Source organism: Muntiacus reevesi, chromosome 2, assembly GCF_963930625.1.
Source record: "Muntiacus reevesi chromosome 2, mMunRee1.1, whole genome shotgun sequence".
In the NCBI taxonomy this organism is placed as follows: Eukaryota; Metazoa; Chordata; class Mammalia; order Artiodactyla; family Cervidae; genus Muntiacus; species Muntiacus reevesi.
In genome coordinates this window covers 203,799,377-203,824,755 of record NC_089250.1, presented here as the reverse complement: position 1 = coordinate 203,824,755, position 25,379 = coordinate 203,799,377, and the positions used below count along the sequence as shown (strand labels likewise).

The following is a 25,379-nucleotide window of genomic DNA, read 5'->3' as shown; positions in this document are numbered from 1 at the left end:
GCAGGTGGAGGAAGGGACCATGAGTCGAGGAATGTGGGTAGCCACGAGAAGCTAGAAAAGGCAAGGCTGGGGAATCGTCCACAGAGTCTCCTTAAAGACACACAGCCCCGCCAACACCATGATTTTAGCTCAGTGGGACTCTTGTTGGAATTCTGACCTATAGAATTACAAGATGAAATTTTGTATTGTTTAAAACTTTAAGTTTGTGGTAGCTTGTTATAGCAGCATAGGAAACTAATACAGTGTCTGAAGGAGAAGACAGACCACACTGGAGGAAAGAAGGGGCAGAAGGGACTTCCTTGGTGGTCCGGTGGTTAAGACTGCACTTCCAATGCTGGGGGCAAAAGTTCAATCCCTGGTTGAGGAACTAAGATCCCGCATGCCACGTGGCATGGCTAAAAGAAAAAAAAGGCAGATGAAATGCTTAGATTTATTCTGTAAGAGGAATGAGGCTCAAACTTCAGTGGGGTAACCACTTTTTCATGGAATATTGATATCCTGTGTTTCATACTGATATCAATTAATAGTAATTTTCTATGTTAATAATCTGAGAGAGAAAGAGCTGCTTTAATGGATGTGCATGCATTCTTGCTAAGGTGCATCAGTTGTGTCTGACTCTTTACAACCCTATGGACTGTAACCCACCAGGCTCCTCTGTCCATGGGATTCTCCAGGCAAGAATACTGGAGTGAGTTGCTGTGCCCTGCTCCAGGGGATCTTCCTGATTCAGAGATAGAACCCGTGTCTCTTACGCCTCCCGTATTGGCAGGCGGGTTCTTTACCACTAGCACCACATGTGAATTTTCCATAAATCGAATGTGTATTTCTGATTTACTTCATGGGAATTTAGATTACTTCTAGTCTATTGTTATTAAAATAATGCTGCAATGAATTATCTTGACCTTCTGCTATTTTGCACACGTGTGGGGATGTCTGTAGGAAGAATCCCAAGAAATGAAATTGTTGGGTCACAGAGAATATACATCTTTGGGAGTCTACATTTTTAATAAATGTCTGAGGACATGATTCTGATGAGAACTGAAATTAAGTGAGGGTTCCTGAATGGAGTTTCAGATCGGGGCTCCAGAAACATCCCCATGACTGACAATGTGGAGGCTGGGAGGCTGGGGAGGCTGGGGGAGAGGCTGGACCTCAAGAGAAATGAATGTGTGTATGTGAGAGAGAGATAGAGATGTTTAGGACTGACCTGGCATGGGTAAGTGTAAGTTGATTTTCTTCCTTTCTTCTTCTTCTTTTTTTTTTAAATCAACTTGGGAAATTCCTACAACATGAGAGGCTCCTACTCAGTGACCCTGGGTCAGAGAGCCATGTTGGGGCTGCTGGGGACATGTGTTCACATGTGAGGACTGAATTCTAATCTCCCTTCTCTTCTGCGCAGGAATTTGACTCTAGGTAGATAGTTGCCCTTGTAATGGGAAGGCAGTGAAGGAAGAAAAAACAATGTGTGCTTGTAGCCTTTAAACAAAGTGTTTCCGGTATTAGACTCCTCCTGAGAAACTTGAGAGGAACAACCATTCCTACTGTTCTGACCTCCTGATTTTTTTTGAAAAAGTTATTTATTTATCTTTAATTTTGGCTGTCCTGGGCCTTCGTTGCTGTGGGAGGGCTTTTCTCTAGTTGTGGTGCTCAGGCTTCTCATTGCGGTGCCTTCTTTTGTTGTAGAGCATGGGCTTTAGAGAACTGGCTCAGTAGCTGTGGCTGCATGGACTTAGTTGCTCTGAGACCTGTGGGATCTTCCCAGACCAGGGATTGAACCTGTATCCTTTGCATCAGCATGCAGATTCTCAATCACTGGACCACCACGGAAGTCCCTGACCTCCTGATTTTTTAATGGGTTTTACGTCCTTCCTTGGTGGCTCAGTACTGAAGAATCTGCCTGCCAATTCAGGAGACACAGGTTTGATCCCTGGGTTGGGATGATCCTCTGGAGAAGGAAATGGCAACCTACTCCAGTGTTCTTGCTGGGAAAAATCCCATGGACAGAGGAGCCTGGTGGGTTACAGTCCATGGGGGTCTCAAAAGAGTCAGACACGACTTAACGACTAAACAATGAGTTTTACAAGGTCAGGATTGCACTACAGCCTTTGACTTGTGACCCTAAATATCTCTAATAGCTTCGTTTTGTTTATGTGTTTTAGTTCAGTTCTGTCGCTCAGTCATGTCTGACTTTTTTTGCGACCCTATAGACTGCAGCATGCCAGGCTTCCCTGTCCATCACCAAACTCCTGGAGCTTGCTTAAACTCATGTCCATCAAGTCGGTGATGCCATCCAACCATCTCATTCTCTGTCTTTCCCTTCTCCTCCCATCTTCAATCTTTCTCAGCATTAGGATCTTTTCCAGTGAGTCAGTTCTTCACATCAGGTGGCCAAAGTATTGGAGTTTCAGCTTCAACATCAGTCCTTCCAATGAATATTCAGGGTTTATTTCTTTTAGGATTGACTGGTTTGATCTCCTTGCAGTCCAAGGGACTCTCAAGAGTCTCCTCCAACACCACAGTTCAAAAGCATCAATTCTTCGGTGCTCAGCTTTGTGGTCCAACTCTCACATCCATACATAACTAATGGAAAAATCATAGCTTTGACTAGATGGCCCTTTGTTGGCAAAGTAACGTCTCTGCTTTTTAATGTGCTGTCTAGGTTGGCCATAACTTTTCTTCCAAGGAGCAAGCGTCTTAATTTCATGGCTGCAGTCACCACCTGCAGTGATTTTGGCGCCCACCAAAGTAGTCTCTTATTGTTTCCCCATCTGTTTGCCATGAAGTGATGGGACCAGATGCCATTATCTTAGTTTTTTGAATGTTGAGTTTTAAACCAACTTTTTCGCTCTCCTCTTTCACTTTCATCAAGAGGCTCTTTAGTTCCTCTTTGCTTTTTGCCATAAGGGTGGTGTCATCTGCATATCTGAGGTTATTGATATTTCTCCTGGCAATCTTGATTCCAGCTTGTGCTTCATCCAGCCCAGTATTTTGCATGATGTACTCAGCATATAAGTTAAATAAGCAGGGTGACAGTATACAGCCTTGACGTAATCCTTTCCCAATTTGGGACCAGTCTGTTGTTCCATGACCAGTTCTAACTGTTGCTTCTTGACCTGCATACAGATTTTTCAGGAGACAGGTAAGGTGGTCTGGTATTTCCATCTCTTGAAGAATTTTCCACAGTGCCTTGCTGATTTTACTGTGACTTCTCCATTCTTGAGTTGATTTTGGTTTATCCCCAGGTAAGCTGAATTTCAGTGTCAACTAGCTTTTCCAAGAATGGTTCATGGACACTCTATTCTCCAAGTGCCTACACGTCTGAGGATATCTTTCTGCTGCCTTTGTAGTTGAACATGCAGCTCACTTGCCATTTATCTTCCTGCCGCCTCACCCCAGGAGAATCCCATGCCCTGGGTTCTGGTTCTTCCATTCATCCCTGAGGATGGGTTGGGTGCCAGCAATGCTTGGGCAGCCTGGTGGCCTCTGAGCATGGCAGGAATGGGGTGGGGAGGGGAGGGGCGGGTACATGGTGGGGAGATCGGAGAGTGCCATAGTTTGGAGTGAGGAACTTTGACTGCCAATTTCAGTCTAGCTGAATAACAGATTAATTCTCTTTTGTCCTATGTTTGGGGGTATTTGTTACTCTAAAAATATCCATAGCTGCTGTGTACAGCCATGCAGGCTGTGTACTGCAGGACTCTGGGGAATCTCATTTGTATGAACTATCATGTGGATGGTCCTCCCAGCATTATGCAGGGTGGCAGCCGTGCAAGCTCGGAGCTTGGAGTGGACCTAGAAGCATAGAATGCTTTTATCCCAGGGCTTGCCAGACTTCAGTTCTTCTTTTAACACCTTTTTGAATTTGTTCTTAGTCACATACTCCTGTTCTACTATGAATTTTTTTTTATGCTCCATATTGGCTCACAGTTTCCTTACATAAATGAATTTAAAAGGAGAGCTTTCAATTCCAATTGGAAATAGAAAGTCAGCATGGCTTGCCAAAAATAGAAGAAATATATACGCACGCGCGTGTGTGTATGTGTATGCATACAAGAAAACAATGCAGTCAGATTCTAACTGGGTATCTTTGCTGTTTCTCTCTTTTCAAAACAGAATATTACAAGTGTTAGAGCCATGTTAAGGACAGGCTAGCACAAAACTGATTTTTTTTTTTTCTGGAAGTAATCTTGAAGGGTTGGAAGGGAAAATCACTTCTCGTGATGTGACAGTGTAATTTAGCGTCACATCTCCCATCATGAACCACCTGTGGGACGTGAGGCAGTACTGCCCAGTCTGATACCCCACTGGCTGCTTGATTCTCCTGGCAACATCTCCATGTGGGAATCCAGCCTTTCCTTACGTCCTCTCAGCTCTGGGAAGTCTGGGGTTTTTTTGGCTTGTTCGTTTTTGTTTGTTTGTTTTGCTTTGGCGGATCTTAGTTCCCCGACCAGGGATTGAACCATGGCCCCCTACAGTGGACGTGCAGAGTTCTAACCACTGGACCACCAGGGCAGTCTCACTCCTGGGAAGTTTAATGCCACCGGGGAGGGACTTTTACTGTGGCTGGACTCTTCTTCGGTTGTGTTGGGTAGAGCTGCTCCTTGGGCCCGCTGCATCTAGTTCTGGTCCCTGGAGTAAAGCAGGAAAAAAAAAAAAAAAATCAACTGCTTCCTACAAGTTCCACCCCTCCAAACATGATTAAAACCGAGGCCTCAGGGACTTCTCTGGCAGTCCAGCGGTTAGGGCTCAGTGCTTCCACTGCTCAGGGCACAGGTTCTATCCCTGGTTGGGGAACTAAGATCCTCCAAGCAGTGTGGTGTGGCCAAATTAAAAAGAAAAAAGTGAGGCCTCTGGAATTAGATTCCCTGAGTGGGATCCTGGATCCAGCCATTTACTATCTTTGTGGGTTTGGGTAAGATACTTAACCTCACTGGGCCTCAGTTTCTTCATCTGGCAAATGGCAACAGTAATAGTGTGTCCTTCTTATGGTTGTTATGAGAATTAGACAAAGTGGTGCTTATGGAGATTTAGAACAGTGCTTGGCACCTAAGGCTCAGATGGTAAAGAGTCTGCTGGCAGTGCGGGAGATCCGGGTTTGATCCCTGGGTTGGGAAGATCCCCTCGAGAATGAAATAGCAACCCACTCCAGTATTCTTGCCTGGAGAATCCCATGGATGGAACCTGGCAGGCTGGGTCTCAGAGTCAGACATGACTGAGCGACTTCACTTTTACTTTTGGCACCTAGTACGTGTTGAGTAAGGGTTGGCTACTGTTATTTTCTGTAGCCACAGAGAGTGATTCCCCTGGCCTCTCATACCTTCTTCTGGGTTAGAAGACATAGGACTCAAGTTCCAGCTTCAGTTCAATATCTGCCTGATGACAAGGTCATAAGCAAATCATGAGCCCTCCCTGGGCTATGGTATCCACGTCTTGAAACTGAGGGTGGTGGGCTCCATGGTTCCCAAGTCGCTCCTCCCATCCCCAGCCAAGGTGGAGACTTCTGGGGAGCAGAGGAGAAAAATGGGAATATTAATACAAATGATTGTGGGCCATAACATCCCTGTGTCAACCACAGGATACCACGGGAAAACTATACATACTCTCTCCTTAATTTCTCTCTCAGACCATCATTTTGAGGAGTGAGATAGAATAGAGAACGAAAGATATTTGATAGCATAAAACAAAAGGGCAGAAATAAGACTAAGGTATTGAGAAAAGCAGCTTTGCTTTGCTTTAACCAAACCCAAGATATGGGATGACATAAAAACACCACAATATCCTTTATTTATCAAGCTCCCTTGAAAGAGGACAGTAATAATAATTGTGAACACTTGCTGAGTTCTTGTCATGCACCAGCTGTCTCGCATGTATGTTTTCATTGGATCCTGAACTATGTATAAGGCAGTAACAGTTGCTGTAACAAATAAGCCCCCGAGATGGCAGGGGCCTGACACAGTAGCTCATGGAACACAGGCGATGCTGGTGGGTGTCAGCTCTCCTCCACGCAAGGATTTGGGGATCTGGCAACTTCCATATTGTGCCTCCACTGTTTCCTAGGGCCTCAGAGCCCTTTGCATCTGGGCTGAAGCAGAAAGAAAAGGCACGCCTGTTTCATAAAATCCCACCTCAGGAAGCCCCATGCCTCACTTACACTCACATTTTATAGGCAAGAACCAGTCACATGACCCCAGCAGGATGTAGGGGTGCTGGGGAATATTGTACCTGGTGGGGCAGCCACTTTGTAGCAATAACTCCACACCATAGAAGGAGTGGAACTTTTCTTGGATGGGTAGCTAGCAGATTCTGTCACAGCTTATGTGGTGGAGATGACAATTACACCCATTTTACAGATGAGGAAACTAAGACCCAGAGAGTCTGGGCTGGGTCCCAGAGTTTGTAAATGGCAGAGGCTCTATGAGTTCAAGTGTTTGTCACTCAATCTTGTCTGACTGTTTGCAACCCCATGGACTGTAGCCCACCAGGCTCCTCTGTCCATGGAATTCTCCAGGCAAGAATACTGGAGTGGGGAGCTATTCCCTTCTCTAGGGGATCTTCCCGATCCAGGGATTGAACCCAGATCCCCTGCACTGCAGGCAGAGTCTTTACCGTCTGAGCCACCAGGGAAGCCCTTGAGTTCATAGCTCTTACATTTAACCACTATGGTGTTCATCTGAAATAAGCAGTTAGGTTCTGGCTGTACAGTTCTTCAGAACAAATTCTTTCCTTCCATTTTTAATGGCCCCAGGTGCCCGAGCAAGGTGTTCTGGGGTCAGGGTGACGCAGTTGTGATGCCAGGCAGGATTTTAGTTTCCAGTATTTCATCTACTTGGAGAAACGATTATCCCCAGAAAGTTGACCCATATTTTGAACTCCTGCCAGAAATCAAGGCCTGGTACCATCTGTAAGAGATAAATAAATCAAAATATCATCAGCAGATAAGTGTATGCCATCTGCTGCCCTGTCAGTTGAACTGGCAGAGGCCTCTAGAGAATTCCAGGGAAGGGCTTGCCAAGGCTCTGCCGCCAGCGTGGAGAGCGAGAGGAGAAGCTTCACTTAGGATCTGCTGGCCTGTTTCTTTACTTTCTGCTCCTGGTGCTGAATGCCTTGAATCCAGCCCACGAAGGTGTGTGAATTTTCGCCCCTGCCAAACAGTTAAAATTGTTTCTCTTTGGTCACATTTGTTGGGGGATCCAGGACTGTTTTCCTTTGCTCTCCCAGCAAGTCAAAGACTCCTACTATACAGACAACTAGCCGAGTGCCCGCCCAGAGGTTGGGCTCCATGGAATCTGGGTCTCAGAACCAGAGGTAAACTCAGAACCAGCCATGTTTGGGCATCTGGCCTGACTTCTTGAAATGCAGCCCCATCTTGATGGATGTTGACTTTTCCTGGAGTCCTTTTGGAGGGCATCTCAGACTTCCCTTAGAAAGAATAGATTTTTCTAGAACCTGCTTATCCTCCTAGGGGCAGCACAGAGTAGTGGCTAAATGCAAAGGATCTGTGATGGGCTATCTCCATTTGAATCCTGGCTCTACCTTCCGCTATGTGACCTTAGAGAAGTTACTCAGTCTGCCTCTGCCTCAATTTCTTCATCTATACAATGGGGGTGGCAGTTTGTAGAGGAGATTGCACCTGGCCCCTCACCCATGGGGCTCCCTCCAGATGCCCTCTTCCTACCCTGCAAGTTCACCATCAGATGGGACATGGAATTAAGTCACGATCCTCAGACCAGGATCTGGGGACCCAGCCAAGGACTCTGGGACCGCCCCCAGCGCCCCTTCCTCTTGCTGCTCGTCTTCCTGCTGCCAAGCAGATCTGGTGCCTGCGTGTTCATGCCGAGGGTGACTTGGCTGACCCTCAAGGCTCCTCACGCCTTCTGCCAGCCTTGGGCATCTGCCTCTCACCACCTCCCTGGATTGTGCTCGTGGCCCTGCCAGGCTCCCCCTACCTGCTCAGGCTGTGGTGGCACCATTACAGCCTCCTGCTTCTGGCTCGGGAAGACGTCCAGGCTCTCTCTCTTTCGGAGGAGCGCAGTGTGACTCTAACTTGGGATCCAGGGACTGAATCAAAAATAGCGCTTATTTACGGAGCCAAGCATGGGGCAGGCATCTTCTCACACTCCCTTCTGTTTTCATCCTTTTTGGCAAGCCTAGAGGGCAGATCCCAAAGGACTTTCATCTGGCAGCTGAGGCAAAGGCTCAGACCAGTGAAGCCACTTCCTGAGGTCACGGGGCCAGGAAGAGGCAGAGGAGGGATTTGAACTCACGTCTTATAGCTTTGGAACCCAGACACCTCCGTTCACCTTTCTAGGAGGGTGCCCTGGGAGCTGTGATGAATGACAGAGGGATGTGGGTGTCAATGCATCAAGCTGATCCCTCGCAGGTGTTGCCTGATTTAAATCCTAACTGAAGACGTCTTGTTTTATACCTGTTACCTCATTTAGCCCTTTAGCAACACCATGAGGCTGAAATCATCACCCTTTTCCTGGCCAAAAAACCCAACTAAATAAATGAAAACCATTGTTCCCCCAGAGTTCCCAAAGCTGGCGAGTGGTAGAGCTGGGTTTTGAACTATGAAGTCAGAGCGCAGGCTTTTCACCGGGGAGCACGGCCTGCCTGGCCCCCACGGGTGCCCAGGGCACCCGCCTCCCCTGGCCGCCTCCACCATGAGCTTCTTTCTCAAGAAGATTAGACCTGGAGGAGGGACCTTGGGGTAAGATTCCTGGAATCATGCGTGCGTGGTGAGTCAGAGAGGAGGTGGCTCTGACCCACCGATTGTCTCTGGGGTGGATTCCTGGAAGACTCGTTTCTACTGTTCCTGCCGAGAACCTGTGCCAGGCGCTTCCCTTGGTGGCAGGATCAGAGCACCAGCTGACTCATTGAAGACGTTGTGTTGAGGGTAATTCCTGAGCTGCCCTCACCCTTAGCTCAGCCAGATCCCACAGACGGTGGGTCAGAAGGAGTCAGCAGCTAGAGCAGGTCAGGACCTCTTGGGTTGCATGTTTTATTCCTATAATGCTAAAAGTCAACAGCCCCAGTAGGGTGACGCCATAGGGTTTGAGAAGAAATGACCTTCCATTTGTCTTTTCTGAGCAAGGAAGCAAACCTTTCAAAGAGACATTTAGATGCAAACCTTTAGGATTTGTTTTAAGATAACCCCACTAATAGTCAAGTATGGTTGTGAGAGTTGGACCATAAAGAAGGCTGAGTGCCAAAGAATTGATGCTTTTGAATTGTGGTGTTGGAGAAGACTCTTGAGTCCCTTGGACAGCAAGGAGATCAAGCCAGTCAATTCTAAAGGAAATCAACCCTGAATATTCATTGGAAGGACTGATGCTGAAGCTGACGCTCCATTACTTTGGCCACCTCATGTGAAGAGCCAACTCTGGAAAAGACCCTGATGCTGGGAAAGATTGAGAGCAGGAGGAGAAGGGGATGACAGAGGATGTGATGGTTGAATGGCATCATCAACTCAATGGACTTGAGTGTGAGCAAACTCCAGAACATAGTGAAGGACAGGGAGGCCTGGTGTGCTGCAGTCCATGGGGTTGCCCAGAGTTGGACATGACTTGCCAGTTGAACAACAACAGCAACTCCACTGGTGGTGGGGGTGGTGGGTGCAGAGAGAAAAGACTGACCATGAAGCAACAATTTCCAAGCTGAGGTGGGGACATGGGACTCTCATACTGGCCTCTCTGCTTTTTTTTTTTTTTTTTTTGCCTCTCTGCTTTTGCAAAGGATAGGAACTCCCCATATTATGATGGTTAGAAAGTGTATTTCAGAGACAGTGTTGATTTGCTGGAGTCCAAACAAGCTAGTCTGGCCATGGAATGCCCTGGGTCCCCGCCTCCTCTGTACTAGTCAGTCTCTTTCATGATGGAAAGTGCTTTGGAAAGATACAGGCCTGGGTCCAGCTCCCAGTTCTCCTGCTCCCTGGCTGTGTAACCTTGGGTAGGTCACTTTGCCTGTGTGAGCCTCAGTTTCCTCATCTGTAAAGTGGGGATGGATACTGACTTCATACAGTTGTGATGTGTGCCAAGTTCTTAGCATGCTGCTTGCCCTGGACTCTTCCTGGGTCACTGGGTTCTGGATCCTGGGCAACATGACAAACTCTAGCTTTTACCTGATGGTGGATAGATTTGCTATTGACAGTGCCACAAGGGCCGAGCTGTGCCCCAAGTAGAAGGGCACAGTGTCTTGGAAGGTGAAACACTGGGAATTCAGGGAGACATCCCTTCAGGGTGGGACAGGTGGTTGGTGGATAATACTTGATTCTTGGTGGGGGAGCCGGTGGACTTGAAGGCTGGGGATGGGTCAGATATGGGGAAATGGAGGGAGAGAAGATGTTGAGATTGAGAGGTGGGAAAAGGGAGTTTATAAATCTGAACCACCAGGCAACAAGCAGCAGAAAAGGAGGTGAAAGGTGGCCATTAAAAATATCACCTCCAGGCTGATCTCCAGCCTCCGAGCCCTCTGTGTTGGCAGCTGTGAGGCTGGGCATGCCTCTCTGATTGCCCCTTCCCTCTCAGCTGGGCCCCGAGACGCTCTAGAGCTCAGCTTTCAGTCTCACCTTGACCTGGCCACACCTGTAGGATTCTGTAGAGCCGCCCCCATATGGCGTAATCCTTGGCAAAGGCTGTTTGTGAAACGCTCTTCATTTACTCATTCCATCACCATGTCATGTCTGGAGCATCTGTTACTGTACAGGCTACGAGGACACAGCAGCAAATGAGACACGTGGTCTCAGAGCTTCTGCTTGTCTCAGAGATGCTGTCTGGGCACTGTTTATTCACTAATTTTAATTTTCATGTAGTTGATTTACAATGTTGTGTTACTTTCTGCTGTGCGGCAAGGTGATTTAGTTATATACACACACACATATATGTGTACATTCTTTTTATATTCTTTTCCATTATGGTTTATCACAGGATATTGAATATGGTTGTCTGTGCTATACAGTGGAGCCTTGCTGTTTATCCATTCTACATATAACAGCTTACATCTGCTAACCCCAACCTCCCACTCCATCCCTCCCCCAACCCCCTGTCCCTGACACCTGCCAGTTTGTTCTTTATGTCCATGAGTCTATTTCTGTTTCATAGAGAGGTTCATCTGTGTCATATTTTAGATTCCATGTGTAAGTGGTCTATGGTATTTGTCTTTCTTTCTGACTTACTTCACATAGCATGATAATCTCTAGTTTCATCCATGCTACTGCAAATGGCATTGTTTCATTCTTTTTTATGGCTGAGTGGTATCCATTGTATATATGCATCACATCTTTATCCGTTCATCTGTCGACTGACCTTTAGGTTGTTTGCATGCCTTGGCTATTGTGAATAGCGCTGCTATGAACATAGGAGTGCATGTATCCTTCTAACTTAGTTTTGTTTGAATATATGCATCTGAATACTGTTCAGATGAGCTGGGAAACATCCTCTTTTGGTGCAAGGATTCTGAGCGCTTGATATATACACTTTAACATTAGATCCGCGGCTCCATGAGGGCGGGCACTTGCCTCCTGGTTCACTGCTGCATCCCCAGCACCTTGAGTGGTGCCTGACACATAGTAGGTGCTCAATGAATGTTCACTGAATATAATTGCATGAATATCAAACACTGGTATTGGGAACCAAAGAGAAGTATATTTTTAGGGATCAAAATTAATCAAAACCTCCTCAAGTATCACTGCTGGTTGTGATTTGGATTCCTAGGATTGAGAGGGAGAGAGAGAGTGAAGGAGAGAGGGACAGAGAAGGGGAATGATTTCATCTGCACTGTTGTATTGTTTTCAGAAGGGTCCAGAATGTGGTCAAGCCCACAGCCCAGGCTTATCTACGTGTGTATATAACCCACGTAGAGGAAAAGTCCACACGCATCGCATAGAGAACCCAGACAATAAACACATGACCAAATGCATACACAAGATCATTTTAGATGGAGACTGTGGTGAGACTATGAAAGAGAGAAGCATCCAGGGTGAGGGCATGAGGGTGATGGCTAAGGAGGGGTGAGGGCCACCTTGGGTAGGGTGGCGTACTGGTTGTTGGCTGTTCACCCCTCCACCTCTGTCCACTGCCTCCTGTGCCATGAGAGACTGCTCTACTCAGGAGCAGTGTCCAGACTCCTGCGTCCTCTGGTTTCTCTTTGGTTCCAGCCAGCGGGAGGCATTGGCAGGAAATTAGAGGGCAGAAAGGGGAGAAAGCTGGGGTTGAGACTTCCCTGGTGGTCCAGAATCTGCCTGCCAGTTCAGGGGACACGAGTTTGATCGCTGGTCCGGGAAGATCCCACATGCTGCAAGGCAGCTAAGCCCATGCGCCACAGCTACCAAAGCCCACTCGCTCTAGAGTCCGTGCTCGGCAGCCGGAGAAGCCATCGCAAGCAGAAGCCGGTGCACTGTAACAAAGAGTAGCCCCTGCTCGCCACAGCTAAAGAAAGCCTGAGTACAGCAGTGAAGAGCCAGTGTGGCCAAAAAAATTAAAATAAATCCATTTTTTAAAAAGTTGTTCCCCTGCCTCATTCTCACCCTGTCGAGGTTTGACAGTGACCACATTCCTCTAAGGACTGTGTGGTCCCCAGACCAGCAGCATCAGCAGCCCCTGGGAATTTGTCAGAAACGCAGGTTCCCAGGCCCTACCCCAGAATTTCTGGTCCTGATGCTTGCTTCGGCGCGGCTAAGCTCCGAGGGGCAGGTCCTTCTCTGTGTCTTCACCCCTCACAGCCTCCTTTCCCGCCCCAGCCCCTTCAGGCTGGAGCTGAGGGCTCCCCACTGTTGCTGGTCCTTCACCCCTGTCCCCACGTCTATGAATAGACCCTTCACTCAGCAGCCTGCGGCGAGCCCCTTCCTGGGTGCCATCTGTTTCCTGCTGGGACCCTGACTGGTCCAGATGGCCAGGATGTTAATTCATATTCCTTTAGACAGAGCATATACCCTCTAGGTTACCCTCTAGTCCACACAGGCTTCCCCAGTCATTCCTTGATATTGAGATCTCATGAATTGGCTACCTTTGGGGTGGGGCTGGGTTCCAAGTCCTATCCATTGACCACGAACCTTGAAGCAAGAGGCAAAGATGAAGATCCTTGTGCTGGACATTTCCCTTTGAGGCTACGGTGGGTCTGAGTCCCTTCTTATAGCAAAGTGCTTCCCATGAGTTTATTTCTTGGGTCCTCATGGGACTGAATATCCATTCTCTGGGATAGTGAGAAATTCAGACTTCACATAATGCAGGTTCCCTTCCAGCCCTGGGGCGATGTGAAGTTTTCAGGACTTTTGGGAGAACCTCTGGTCTTCTTCTGGGAGAAGGAGGTCAGAGGGGATCAGAGGTAGAGGAGCGATGGGCAAAAGGGCATCTTCAAGGGGGCACAGATGAGGCGGCTAGCAGGCAGCGTCCTTGGGTTTGAGGGGCACAGTGGAAGGCGGGGGCCATGTGCCTGGAACTACCACAATTACAGGGGCCTTTATCCCTGTAACTACCGCTTGGCTGGACTCCTGCCTGCGGAGCGGTCCTTGCTGTGCCGCCCGGTGTTGGCCCCGAGCCCTGCGGATCCACCCGGTAATAAGCACTGCAGAAACACTAGCATTGATGATCATCCTTTTTCTGGATAGGGAAACCGAGGCGCCAAAATGTTCATGTTGATGTCGCATGTCTGGTAAGTGATGGAGTCAGTCTGGAACCCAGGCAGGTCTGGCTCCACGGCCACATGCCACCAACTCCATGGTGGTGACCCAGAGGTCAATCTTCTCTCTCCTCCCACAATATACATGTCTCCTCTGACCCTTGTGTGGGCGGTGACAGTGATGATGATGATGACAGTCACCATCTCCTAAGCTTCTACTCTTTCCTCTTAAGAGAAATATTTCATTTATGTATTTGTTTGGCCGTGCCACGTCTTAGGTGCATCAAGTGGAATCTTTCGCTGCGGCACTTAGGATCTTCTTTAGTTGCAGCATGCAAACTCTTGGTTACAGCATGTGGGAATCTATTTTCCTGACCAGGGATCGAGCCTGGGCCCCCTGCATTGGGAGCACGGAGTCTTAGCCCTTGGGTCACCAGGGAAGTCCCTAAGCTCTTACTCTGTTCCAGGCGTCCTAAGTTGTTGGCCCATGTTGAGTCTTTATAACACCCCTACAGGTCTGTGCCTGTTCTACAGACTAGGAGCTCAAGGTCCAGAAAGACTGGGAGCTCACGTGACAGGAAGTGATGGAGTCAGGATTTGGGCCCAGCGCTACTGATTCCAGAGCTCAGAGCTCGGCCACCCTGCTGTCCTGCCGCATAAACACTGCCGCTTGAAGGAGTGTCCAGTGCAATAGCACTGACTGCCACTAAAATGACTTTCTATTGCTTTTCTAATGCTGAAAATAGATATTTTTATTTAAAAATATATATTTAAAATAAGATATATTTATTAAAAAAAATAATAAATATATGTTTATTTTTGGTTGTGCTGGGTCTTCCTTAATGTGTGCTGGCTTTTCTCTAGTTGTGGCGAGGGGGATCTTTTCTTCCATGTGGTGCGCGGGCTTCTCATTGCTGTGGCTTCTCTTGTTTCGGAGCACAGGCTCCAGGATGCGTAGGCTTCAGTTGTGGCTCAATTTCCCCAAGGTATGTGGGGTCTTCCTAGACCAGGGATTGAACCAGTGTTCGCTGCATTAGCAGGCAGATTCTTAGCCACTGGATCACCAGGAAAGCTTCAAAAATAGATGTTTTTACAGATCAGATTAGAGGGTGAATCTTACCCTGGTTGTCTGACTAGAATCACCTGGGGGCTTTGAAAACCCACTGATGTTTAGGCCTCCTGCTGACCAAGTAAATCAGAATGTCTGTGGGTGGGCTTCCTGGGGCTGAGAACCACTTACGCTGGGTGACCTTTAGGATCCTTCCTGGCTTCCCTGGTGGCTCAGTTGTTAAAGACTGTCTGCAGTGCAGAGTACATCATGTGAAATGCCGGGCTGGATGAAGCACAAGCTGGAATCAAGGTTGCTGGGAGAAATATCAATAACCTCAGATACACAGATGACACCACCCTTATGGCAGAAAGTGAAGAGGAACTGAAGAGCCTCTTGATGAAAGTGAAATAGGAGAGTGAAAAAGCTGGCTTAACACTCAACATTCAGAGAACGAAGATCATGGCATCTGGTCCCATCACCTCATGGCCAATAGATGGGGAAACAATGGAAACAGTGACAGACTTCATTTTCTTGGGCTCCAAAATCACTGCAGATGGTGACTGCAACCATGAAATTAAAAGACACTTGCTCCTTGGAAGAAAAGCTATGACCAACCTAGACAGCATATAAAAAGCAGAGACATTACTTTGCTGACGAACATCCATTTAGTCAAAGCCGTGGTTTTTCCAGGAGTTGTGTATGGATGTGAGAGTTGGACTATAAAGAAAGCTGAGCACTTGATGCTTTTGAACTGTGGTGTTGGAAAAGACTCTTGAGAGTCCCTTGGACTGAAGGAGATCAAACCAGTCTGTCCTAAAGGAAATCAGTCCTGAATATTCATTGGAAGGACTGATGCTGAAGCTCCAATACTTTGGCCACCTGATGGGAAGAACTGACTCATTGGAAAAGACCCTGATGCTGGGAAGGATTGAAGGCAGGAGGTGAAGGGGACGACAGAGGATGAGATGCTTGGATGGCATCACTGACTCTATGGACATGAGTTTGAGCAAGCTCTGGTAGTTGGTGATGGACAGGGAGGCCTGGTGTGCTGCAGTCCATGGGGTTGCAAAGAGTTGGACTTGCCTGAGTGACTCAACTGAACTGAACTGAACTGCAATGCAGGAGACCCGATTTCGATCCCTTGGTCGGGAAGATCCCCTGGAAAGGAAAATGGCAACCCAGTCCAGTATTTCTTGCCTGGGAGATCCCATGGATAGAGGAGTCTGGTGGGCTGCAGTCCAAGTAGTTGCAAGAGTCAAACATGACTGAGCGACTAAATCCCCGTCATCACCAGCTTTCTGCTTCCGTGGTTCGAGGAAGGTATGCTGCCCTCAGGTGGTGGGAATAGGCCACAGCTCCATGATCTTATTGACAAGCCTCAGTGTGAACAGCTAAGTGTGCTTGTCTTCAGTTTTATACCCAAACAAAATCCCTTGTTCCACATATAGACTTAATAATGATTGTAAAAAACATTAACGTTTTAAGAACTACTTCTGAAAGCAATTAGCCAATATGTTAGTTTGATACCTTTCTCACAAATGGTTAGCTAACTTTTATCATGGAACTAAGGCTGTAGAACCAAAAAAATCTCTTCTGAGTTTGGATTTTTGTCATTAGACTTGTTGACGATTGATATATCATCACTATTATTTTTCCTTAAACCTCAGCTTTGCCCTGCACAAGCAGTGTGGGGCAATTTTGACCATCTCTGCTCAAACATCTTCTGTTTGGTCTAGTTCACATAGAGGAAATGGATGCATGAGAGTCATTTTATTTAGCCCCTAGAGGATTTTCCCCATGTACACGGAGCTATGTTCTCAGAGAGTTGCTTTCAGGACCCTGATGCTCTACAAATGGGAATAGATGGCTGGAACAACTTAAGGGCATAGAGTTTGGAGCCTGTGGACTTGGGTTGAATGTGTCAGTTACTGTCTATGTGGTCTTAGGCAAATCACTTAACAGCCTCCGTTTGCTTGTCTCTAAAATAGGGATTCTCAGAACGACATTGCAGGCTGTTAAGGAATTAAAGAGAAAGCAAACATAGTTTTACAATAAAACTACTCAACAAACTAGAATAGAAGAGAGGTCCGCCAGTTGATAAAGAGTATCTATGAAAGGAATTATGCGTGCGTGCTCTATCATGTCTGATTCTTTGTGATGTTATGGACTATAGCCTGCCAAACTCCTCTATCCATGGAATTATATATAGTATATATACATTCTTGTATATAGTACATTACAAGAATCCACTAAAAACTACTAGAATAAATGAATTCAGCAGGATTTCAAGGTACACGGTCAGAATAAAAGTCCATAAAAATGTTTTAATTTCTTTTAGAATCAAAGAAAAAGAGAAAAATTTCAATACACTGAGTTGGGCGAAAAGTTCATTCCAGTGTTTCCAGGTATTATGGAAAAACCTGAACGAACTTTTTGGCCAACCCAAAATAATGTTAATGCATTAATCTTTAACCAGTGCATTTGTAAAATATAATTTCTAATTTAATTTTTTTTGAGGAAGAGACCCCAAAGGCAAAAGAGCCTAGGGTCCACAAAGTCTTAATGGGGCCCTTGCTGCTCGTATGAATTTGACGGTAAAAATTTTCCCTCTCTAGTTTTGAGAGGAAAAATATAATGTAAAGAAAGTTTAAGGTGATGCATTCAAAACCCATTCATTCTTAAAGTGTTAGGCACTCAATTGTGTCTGACGCTTTGTGACCCATGGACTGTGGCCTGCCGGGCTTCTCTGTCCATTGAATTCTCGAGGCAAGAATACTGGAGTAGGTTGCCATTCCCTTCTTCAGGGGATCTTTCCTGACCCAGGAATCGAACCCAGGTGCTCCTGCATTGCAAGCAGATTCTTAACTGTCTGAACCACCAGGGAACCCTGGGTGGGGAGGAGGTGGGGATGGGGTATGGATGGAGAGGCTGATGGAGGTCAGTCCTGCGTCCATGTGAAGGAATCTGGGCTTGATTTTGGGATGGTGTTTTGAGCAGGAGTGTGTGTCCTTGCGTGTGTGCTTGTGACATAATGTGTGGTGTGAAAATACCCCTCCAGCTGCAGCGTGGAGAGTGGATCAGACAGAGGCCCAGGGAGCTCAGTGATGGCTTCTGCCCTTGTCCTGCTGGGCCTGGATGGGGTGGAGGCCGAGGAAAGGGCCACAGGGCTTTGAGGAGGTGCAAGCGACAAGGCTGGATGGATTGCGCTGGGAGGTGACAGGAGGTGGCATCACAGCGGGGGCTGTTCAGTTGAGTTTGCATCTTTGCCATTCACATTCCTCAGGGCATTGGCTTTCTGGGAATTAAGGTTAGAGAAAGAGCCTGCTCAGGTTACACATGCTTGGGCCACCGCTCAGTCTGGGGCTCCTGGGAGGGGGAGAGGTGAAAGCCCGAAGCTCTCACTTCCTCTCATATTCTGAAAATCTTTCTTTTCTTTTTTCCCCCCCAAAGGTGAAAAATGCCGCAGCTTCATTGACCTGGCCCCAGCTTCAGAGAAAGGTAGGTGTGGCCCAGCTCAGGTGTGCCCGCCTCGCCCTCTGGGACACTTCCTGCAGCCCTGGGAGAGCCTGTCTGTTAGCACCCCTGGGTGGTGGCGCCCCAAAGTGCCAGGATCCTGTTGCAAAGCTCTGAGTTCCTTGAGTGGTCAGAGCAGTGGGAGAGGCAGGTGGAGGGTCCTCATCTTGCCCCCTGCCACTCTACCTACCCACAGTGGGTGTGTGGTCCTGAGAATCCTTCCGCTTCTGCTACTTGTAGAGCATGCTGGGACTTTGGGGGAGGTAGGATGGGTGTGTGGAATTTAGGGTCAGGCAAGACAGTGCTGGGGGCATTGCCTCCCAGTATAGGATATGTCCTTGGAAGGGAGGGAAGCCAGATGTTCTGTTTCTGCCATCTCATGGGTGTGGGGAGGTCCAGCCTGATTGGACACTGTTTCTCAGACAGGATCCATTGATGTTCAGGGTCAAATATCAGAGATTTTGAGCCCAGTGACACTCAGATAGGATGATTGGGAGTGGGTTGCAGCTTATGTAGGGGGCAGAGTAGTCAGGATTACGTTTAGTTGGAAGTAAAGTGTTAATAAGTGTTAGTCACTCAGTTGTTTCTGACTCTGTGTCCCCGTGGACTGAACCCACCAGGCTCCTCTGTCCATGGGATTCTCCAGGTAGGAATACTGGAGTGGGTAGACATTCCCTTCTCCAGTGGAACTTTCCTGACCCAGGGATTGAACCTGAGTCCCCTGCATTGCAGGCAGATTCTTAACTGTCTAAGCCACCAGGTGACCCCAAATAACTGGCTTCAGTGGAGAAATGTGTTTATAGCTTTTACAAAGATTTGAAATCCAGAGTGGATCTGCTCCATACAGTCCTCAGGATCCCAGCACTTGAGGGTCCTCTCCATCATCCTTTGTCCTCGTGGTCTAAGAGGGCTGTTAGAGCTCCAGCTGTCACATCTGTATTCCAGGCAACAGGATAGAAGGAGGGCAAGAAAGAACAGGCCAATCTTGCATGTCAACTGGGTTCCCAGAAGTGGGTCCATGACATGGGCTCACTTCCTCTTTGCCAGAACTTGATTATAGCTGCAAAGGAGTCAGGGAAATGAGATCGTAATCAGCAACCTTGGGCTCAGCTAAAAGTCAGGGGTTCTATCATTGTGGGGTGGGGGCAGGAGAATGGATACTGGAGGCTGTGCTCTCACAAGAACATAGGGCATGGCTGCCTCCCCACCTGCCTACCCCCCACCACCAAGGAGAACCCCTGCCAAGAGAAGACAGGTGTGCCGGTCCCTTTAGACAGCCTGGAGATTAGGAGAGGGCTCTGGTCCTGGGAGTTGGGGTCGGGAAACAGGCAAGGGTTCAGTCCTATGCATTGGAGTTCTATATTTGTATACATCCTATTCAAATATGGAGGGCCTTGGTAGGCACTGTTGTTGTTCTGACTAAGTTGTGTCTGACTCTTTTGCGACACCATGGACTTGGGGCCCGCCAGGCTCCTCTGTCCATGGGATTTCTCAGGCAAAAATATTGGAGTGGGTTGCCATTTCCTCCTCCAGGGGATCTTCCTGACCCAGGGATTCAACCCATGTCTCCTGCATGGCAGGAGGATTCTTTACCACTGAGCCACCAGGGAAGTCCTTGGCAAGCATGGGTCAGGGACAATTAAGTCTAGGACATGTGGCCACCCACAGCCCCTGCTGGTAGGGCTGAGTTTGGGATTTCCTTGCAGTGTCAGGCAGTTTAAGAGCCTGGAAGGCCGGGACTCTAACCCTTCCAAGGTGTTGGCAGAGATGGGGTAGGCAAGGGGGTGTGTGCCATTGAGGCTGATGACATTCCTGTCTTGCACACACACTGTCCCCTTGGAGAGCTCTGGCCAGGTGACAGCTGGTGAGACTGAGGGGCCTGTGATAGGAGGCCCGCGGTGCCCTCAGGCCCAAGACGAGGCTGGACTCCCCTGCTGAGCAAGCAGGTGGCCGTGGGAACTGCCTCCTCTGTTTCCTTTGATTTCCTCCCACACTCTGTACTGACCCTTGTATTGCATCTTAGAAGTCAACACCTGCATGTAGCCATGCCTGAGGTTTCGGGCTGAGTGAAACTGTGCCTCTCAAACTGAGATCTCCAGAAAATACTGTGAATACAGCTGCCAATAAATGACTGATACTTGATTGATTGGATACCATGTGCCAGGCACTGGGCCATGCACTGTGAATGTATTAACTGGGAAGCCTCCCCTCAACCTTGTGAAGAAGGGGCTGACTTTCTCTCCCCACTTGACAGATGACGAAACTGAGGCTTAGAGACATTAAGCCACTCACATCTCACATCTCATAAGGCAGGTGTCCCCACCCCCTGGGCCATGGATGGGTGCTGGTCTGTGATTAGGGACTGGGTCACAGCAGGAGGTGAGTAGCAGGTGAGTACTGTATTTATAGCTGCTCCCCATTGCTCTCATTACTGCCTGAGCTCTGCCTCCTGTCAGATCAGCATTGGCATAATAAATGTAATGCACCTGAATCATCCAGAAATATCCCTCCCCCGGACCCTTGGTCCGTAGAAAAGTGGTCTTCCATGAAATCAGTCCCTGGTGCCAAAAAGGTTGGGGATCGTGTCATAAGGGGCAGAGTGCACACTCCACACCCCACCCTTGTACTGCAGGTTACCTGTAGGCAACCTTTATGATGCCCATCCCATAATCCCCAAGGCCTTGGAGTTTCTGGGTCACCTCTGCTCCAGATCTGATTCCAGGAAGCATGACCATGTGTTGTTCTTCAGTCATTCAGTCATGTCTGACTTTGCAATCCAGTGGACTGCAGCATGCCAGGCTTCCCTGTCCTTCACCATCTCCTGGAGCTTGCTCAAACGCATGTCCATTGAGTTGGTGATGCCATCCGACCATCTCATCCTCTGTCATCCCCTTCTCCTCCCGCCTTCGATCTTTCCCAGCATCAGGGTCTTTTCCAATGAGTCGGCTCTCTGCTTCAGGTGGCTAAAGTATTGGAGCTTCAACTTCAGCATCAGTCCTTCCAATAAATGTTCAGGGTCGATTTCCTTTAGGATGGACTGGTTTGATCTCCTTGCAGTCGAAGGGACTCTCAGGAGTCTTCTCGGTGTGTGCACATGTAAATATGTGTGCATGTCCAGTTGAGGGTGAGGGTGTGCTCCTGTGAGTGTGCACATGGGTCTTGTGTGTGTGCCTGCGTGCACACTGGTGGGTGAGTGTGGGCAGGGAGGTAGGTATGTGTGTGTGCATGTAGGAGTGTGTGGATGTGTGTCCATGGGCATGTGTGTCCGTGTATAGCAGCAGGTGGGTTTCTCTTGCCTCCTGCTGGGGGCATCAGATCTTTATTTCTGCTTCTTTTACAAGGACCCAGGGCCCCAGAGAAGTTGTTTCTTTGTGTTTACTAGCCTTGTGATTTTACTTTCAGGGCTTGGCGGCCACGCCGAGGACCTTCCGTCTGGGTATATGAAAGTGTTTATAAGGAGGCTGAGTGGGCTGGTTTTGCAGACCAGTTTTCATGGACTCGCTGCCTCTAAAGCACTTAAGGTCTCCCTTGGGGTCGGAGGGGTTTGGTTGTGGCAGCTCGGTGGCCAGTTCCCAAGCCTCCTGGCCCCTCCCAGGGGCACCTGCAGGGATGAAGTGCTCCTAGACTCTCTGCGTGCTCCCCGTGTCCTCTCCATGTTGACTGTCCATTTCACAGGTGAGAAGCCTGAGCTGCAGAGAGGGAGGGATTGGTTCTGGGTCATGGTGATGTTGGAGCCCACGTGTGTTCTCTCCCTAAGCGTACTCTTCTGCCAAACTGTGACTTCATCTGCTTCTCCTGTGACTTCCTGCCTGCTCTGCAAAATCCAATCATAATCATTAGTGTTAGGTGACACTAACAAGGACTGGCTTTCCTGCAGTGCTTGCCACGTGCCAGGCACTGTTCTGAGAATTTTACACCCATTGGCTCATTTAATCCCCATTTTACAGATGAAGAGACTGAGGTCTAGAGAGTTAATTGACTTGCCCAAGGTCACATAGTTAGGACACTGGGATTTGGACCTGAGCCATCTGGCTCTTAAATGCCTGGTTCTTCTGTTGAAAAGCTAGGCCTTTCGAGCCTGTGTGTGTGTGTGTGTGTGTGTGTGTGTGTGTGTGTGATTGAGACCCTTCTCAAACGACCACCATCTTTGCCATACTCTCCTTTCTGTCCCTCCCCTACTCTCTCCCCTGGCAAAATATGTGTCTGTCATCAGTGTTTTTACCGTGGCATATTTTCGTTGGTTCTCCTGATCATTCTAGCTTTCTGCTTCACGTGGGAAATCACTTTCCATTTTAAACCAGCCTAAGCCACATCCACTTTTCATCTGGATTCCTGCCACAGTCTCTTAACAGGTTACATCTTTTTATTTTTGCCCCCTGTTGCACTGGTAGCCAGAAGGATCTTTTGAAAGCATAAATCATCTCATGTGGTTCCCTTTAAAACCCTCTTTTGGCTCCTATCTCACTCAAAGGAAAAAGTCAGCATTCTCATCGTGGCCTGTGTGGTCTAGGGGATCCGGCCCTGGACATACAGGAGCCCTTCTCCTGAGATCTCCCCCTGTCACCACACTTCAGTCTCCAGTATCTTTTTTTGTTGCTGTCCAGTCGCTAAGTCATGTCTGACTCTTTGCGACCCCATGGACTGCAGCACGCCAGGCTTCCCTGTCCTTGACTGTCTTCTGGAGTTTGCACAAACTCATGTCCATTGAGTTGGTGTTGCTATCTAACCATCCCATTCTCTGTCGCCCTCTTCTCCTCCTGCCCTCAATCTTTCCCAGCATTAGGGTCTTTTCCAGTGAGTCAGCTCTTCGCATCAGGTGGCCAGGGTATTGGAGTTTCAGCTTCAGCATCTGTCCTTCCAATGAATGTTCAGGATTGTTTTCCTTTAGCATTGACCGGTTTGGTTTCCAAGGGACTCTCAAGAGTCTTCTCCAGCACCACAAAGTCCTTACTGTTTCTTGAGTCGGCCAAGCTAGTGTGTGCCCCAGGATCTTTGCACTTGTTTCCTGCTCCTGGAACACTGTTCTCTCAGTTCCTGGCACAGCTGCTTCCTTCTCATCACTCGAATGTCGTATCTTCAGGGCTGCCTTCCTTTAACATCCTTAGAGCAGCCCTTGCTCTTGCCATGTTCTTTGCCACCCCCTTCTCTGTTTAGTTCTCTTTACATCATATATGAAATGTGTCCAGTGCTTCTTTGATTAACAGTGGTCTCCCCTGACAGACTGTCAGTTCCATGAGGGCAAAAATTCTGTCTTATTTGTGCCTCACTGTATCCTCAGGGCCCAGAGCAATGCTGGCAATATTGAATTAATCAAAATATAAACATTGATTTTTTTTTTTTTTACTGTATACACATGTTATCAAAATTATAGCAATTCTTACATGTATAAATGAGAAATGAAAGTCTCTTATAAGCCCACCCTTAGATATTCACTGGTAATGGTTTGATTTATTAGTCCTTGCAGTAGGATAGAAGGATGAAAGATAGGTAGGGAGATAGATAAATACACATATATGTGCACACAGACACACACACAGAGGCTTCTCTGGTGGTTCAGACAGTAAAGAATCCTCCTTCAATGCAGGAGACCCAGGTTTAATTTCTGGGTTGGGAAGATTACCCTGGAGAAGGGAATGGCTACTGACTCTCGTGGGTGCTCTAGTATTCTTGTCTGGAGAATTCCATGGACAGTGGAGCCTGGCGAGCTACAGTCCATGGGATCGCAGAGTTGGACACGACTGCGTGACTAACACACACGCGTGCACACACACACACATATACAGTAAGTCCCCTACATGTGTTCCTTCAAGTTTCAAACTTTCAAAGATGTGGACATGCATTCCACCAGCGTCAGGCATGAGTGAGATTGTAGCCTTCCCTCCGTCTCCTGTTGCTGACGACCCTTCGGCTTCACCGTCTCCCTCCTCCCCTCCCTCCTCCGGTCAGTAGCTCTTCTTGCCTGTTCACTTGATGCCAGCCCCTGTGTGCCAGCTATTGTACTGTGCTTTTCAAGGTACTGTACTGTGAGATTAAAAATGTTTTATTTTCTGTGTTTGATTTTTGTGTATTATTTATGTGAAGAGTATTATAAACCTATTACAGTATAAGACTACATAGCCGCTTGTGTTAGTTGGGTACCTAGGCAAACTTTGTTGGACTTATGAACAAATTGAACTTAGGAATGGGCTTTCAGAATGAAACTCATTTGTATGTAGGGGACTTATTGTATACTTATATACCTATATAAAATTGTAGATTGTTTTTTATAGCAATACAATAGAACTCACCTTCATCTTTTGAAACAACTGTGTAATAGCCCATCACATAGAGACAGTTTATTTAATCAGGCCTTGTAGCTGGACATTCAGATTATATCCCTGGTACACTTTGAGAATCTTGTATCATAGCTGAATAATAGCAACCTGTACACACATCTTTCTCCCTTACAAGAACGGGGCCCTCCAGCGCTCAGCCCAGGAGGGCTCAGGAGCCCTGCTGGCAGAGCAGAGTAATAGGTTCTCTGTCAAAGATCTTCCCAGCAGGCCATGGGAGGCACAGGAGGAGGAATGAAAGATGGTTGAGCAGTTTATGAAGATGAAACGTGCAGATGCAAATAAACAGCAACGTTTGTGTGTTGTGAACTTGATATTGAAAATGCAGGGGAAAAACTTCCTAATCTTCGGCTTCAAACTTCCCTTCTCCCTCCAAGTCTCAGTCTCTTATTCCCTGGGGCCAGATTACCAAATAATATGACGATCTGGGTAACTGTCAAGCCTAGCATGTTGGTCAGCAATAGCTACTGTAATGCTGTATAACTAACCATCTCCAAACTTGTTGGCACTTAGCATTTATTTATTTTTTTTTGCTTGCATGTCTGGGGTTGACTTAGGTCTAACTGATGTAGACTGTCTGAGTTCCAGGATGTAGACTGGGCTGAAGTCTGTTCCATGTGTGTTCATTTTAGGGACCAGTTTGTTGTTAAGTCACTCAGTTGTGTCCGACTCTTTGCGACCCCATGGGCTGCAGCATTTCAGGCTTCCCTGTCCTTCACCATCTCCTGGAGCTTGCTCAAACTCATGTCCATTGAGTCGGTGATGCCATCCAACCATCTCGTCCTCTATTGTTCCCTTCTCCTCCCACCTTCAGTCTTCCCCAGCATCAGGGTCTTTTCCAATGAGTTGCCTCTTCACATTAGGTGGGC

The 25,379-nt window shown here is 47.7% G+C and overlaps 1 protein-coding gene across 2 annotated transcripts in view; it reads left to right on the top strand.

The window, feature by feature from the left end:
* The window catches only part of GSG1L (GSG1 like), a 247,528-nt gene that overhangs the window by 68,413 nt on the left and 153,736 nt on the right, over nucleotides 1–25,379 (top strand). For both annotated transcript variants that reach the window (XM_065920332.1, XM_065920331.1), the window contains exon 2: nucleotides 18,116–18,163. In XM_065920332.1, the coding sequence (XP_065776404.1) occupies nucleotides 18,116–18,163 (48 nt within the window). The remainder of the gene's footprint in view (nucleotides 1–18,115; nucleotides 18,164–25,379) is intronic.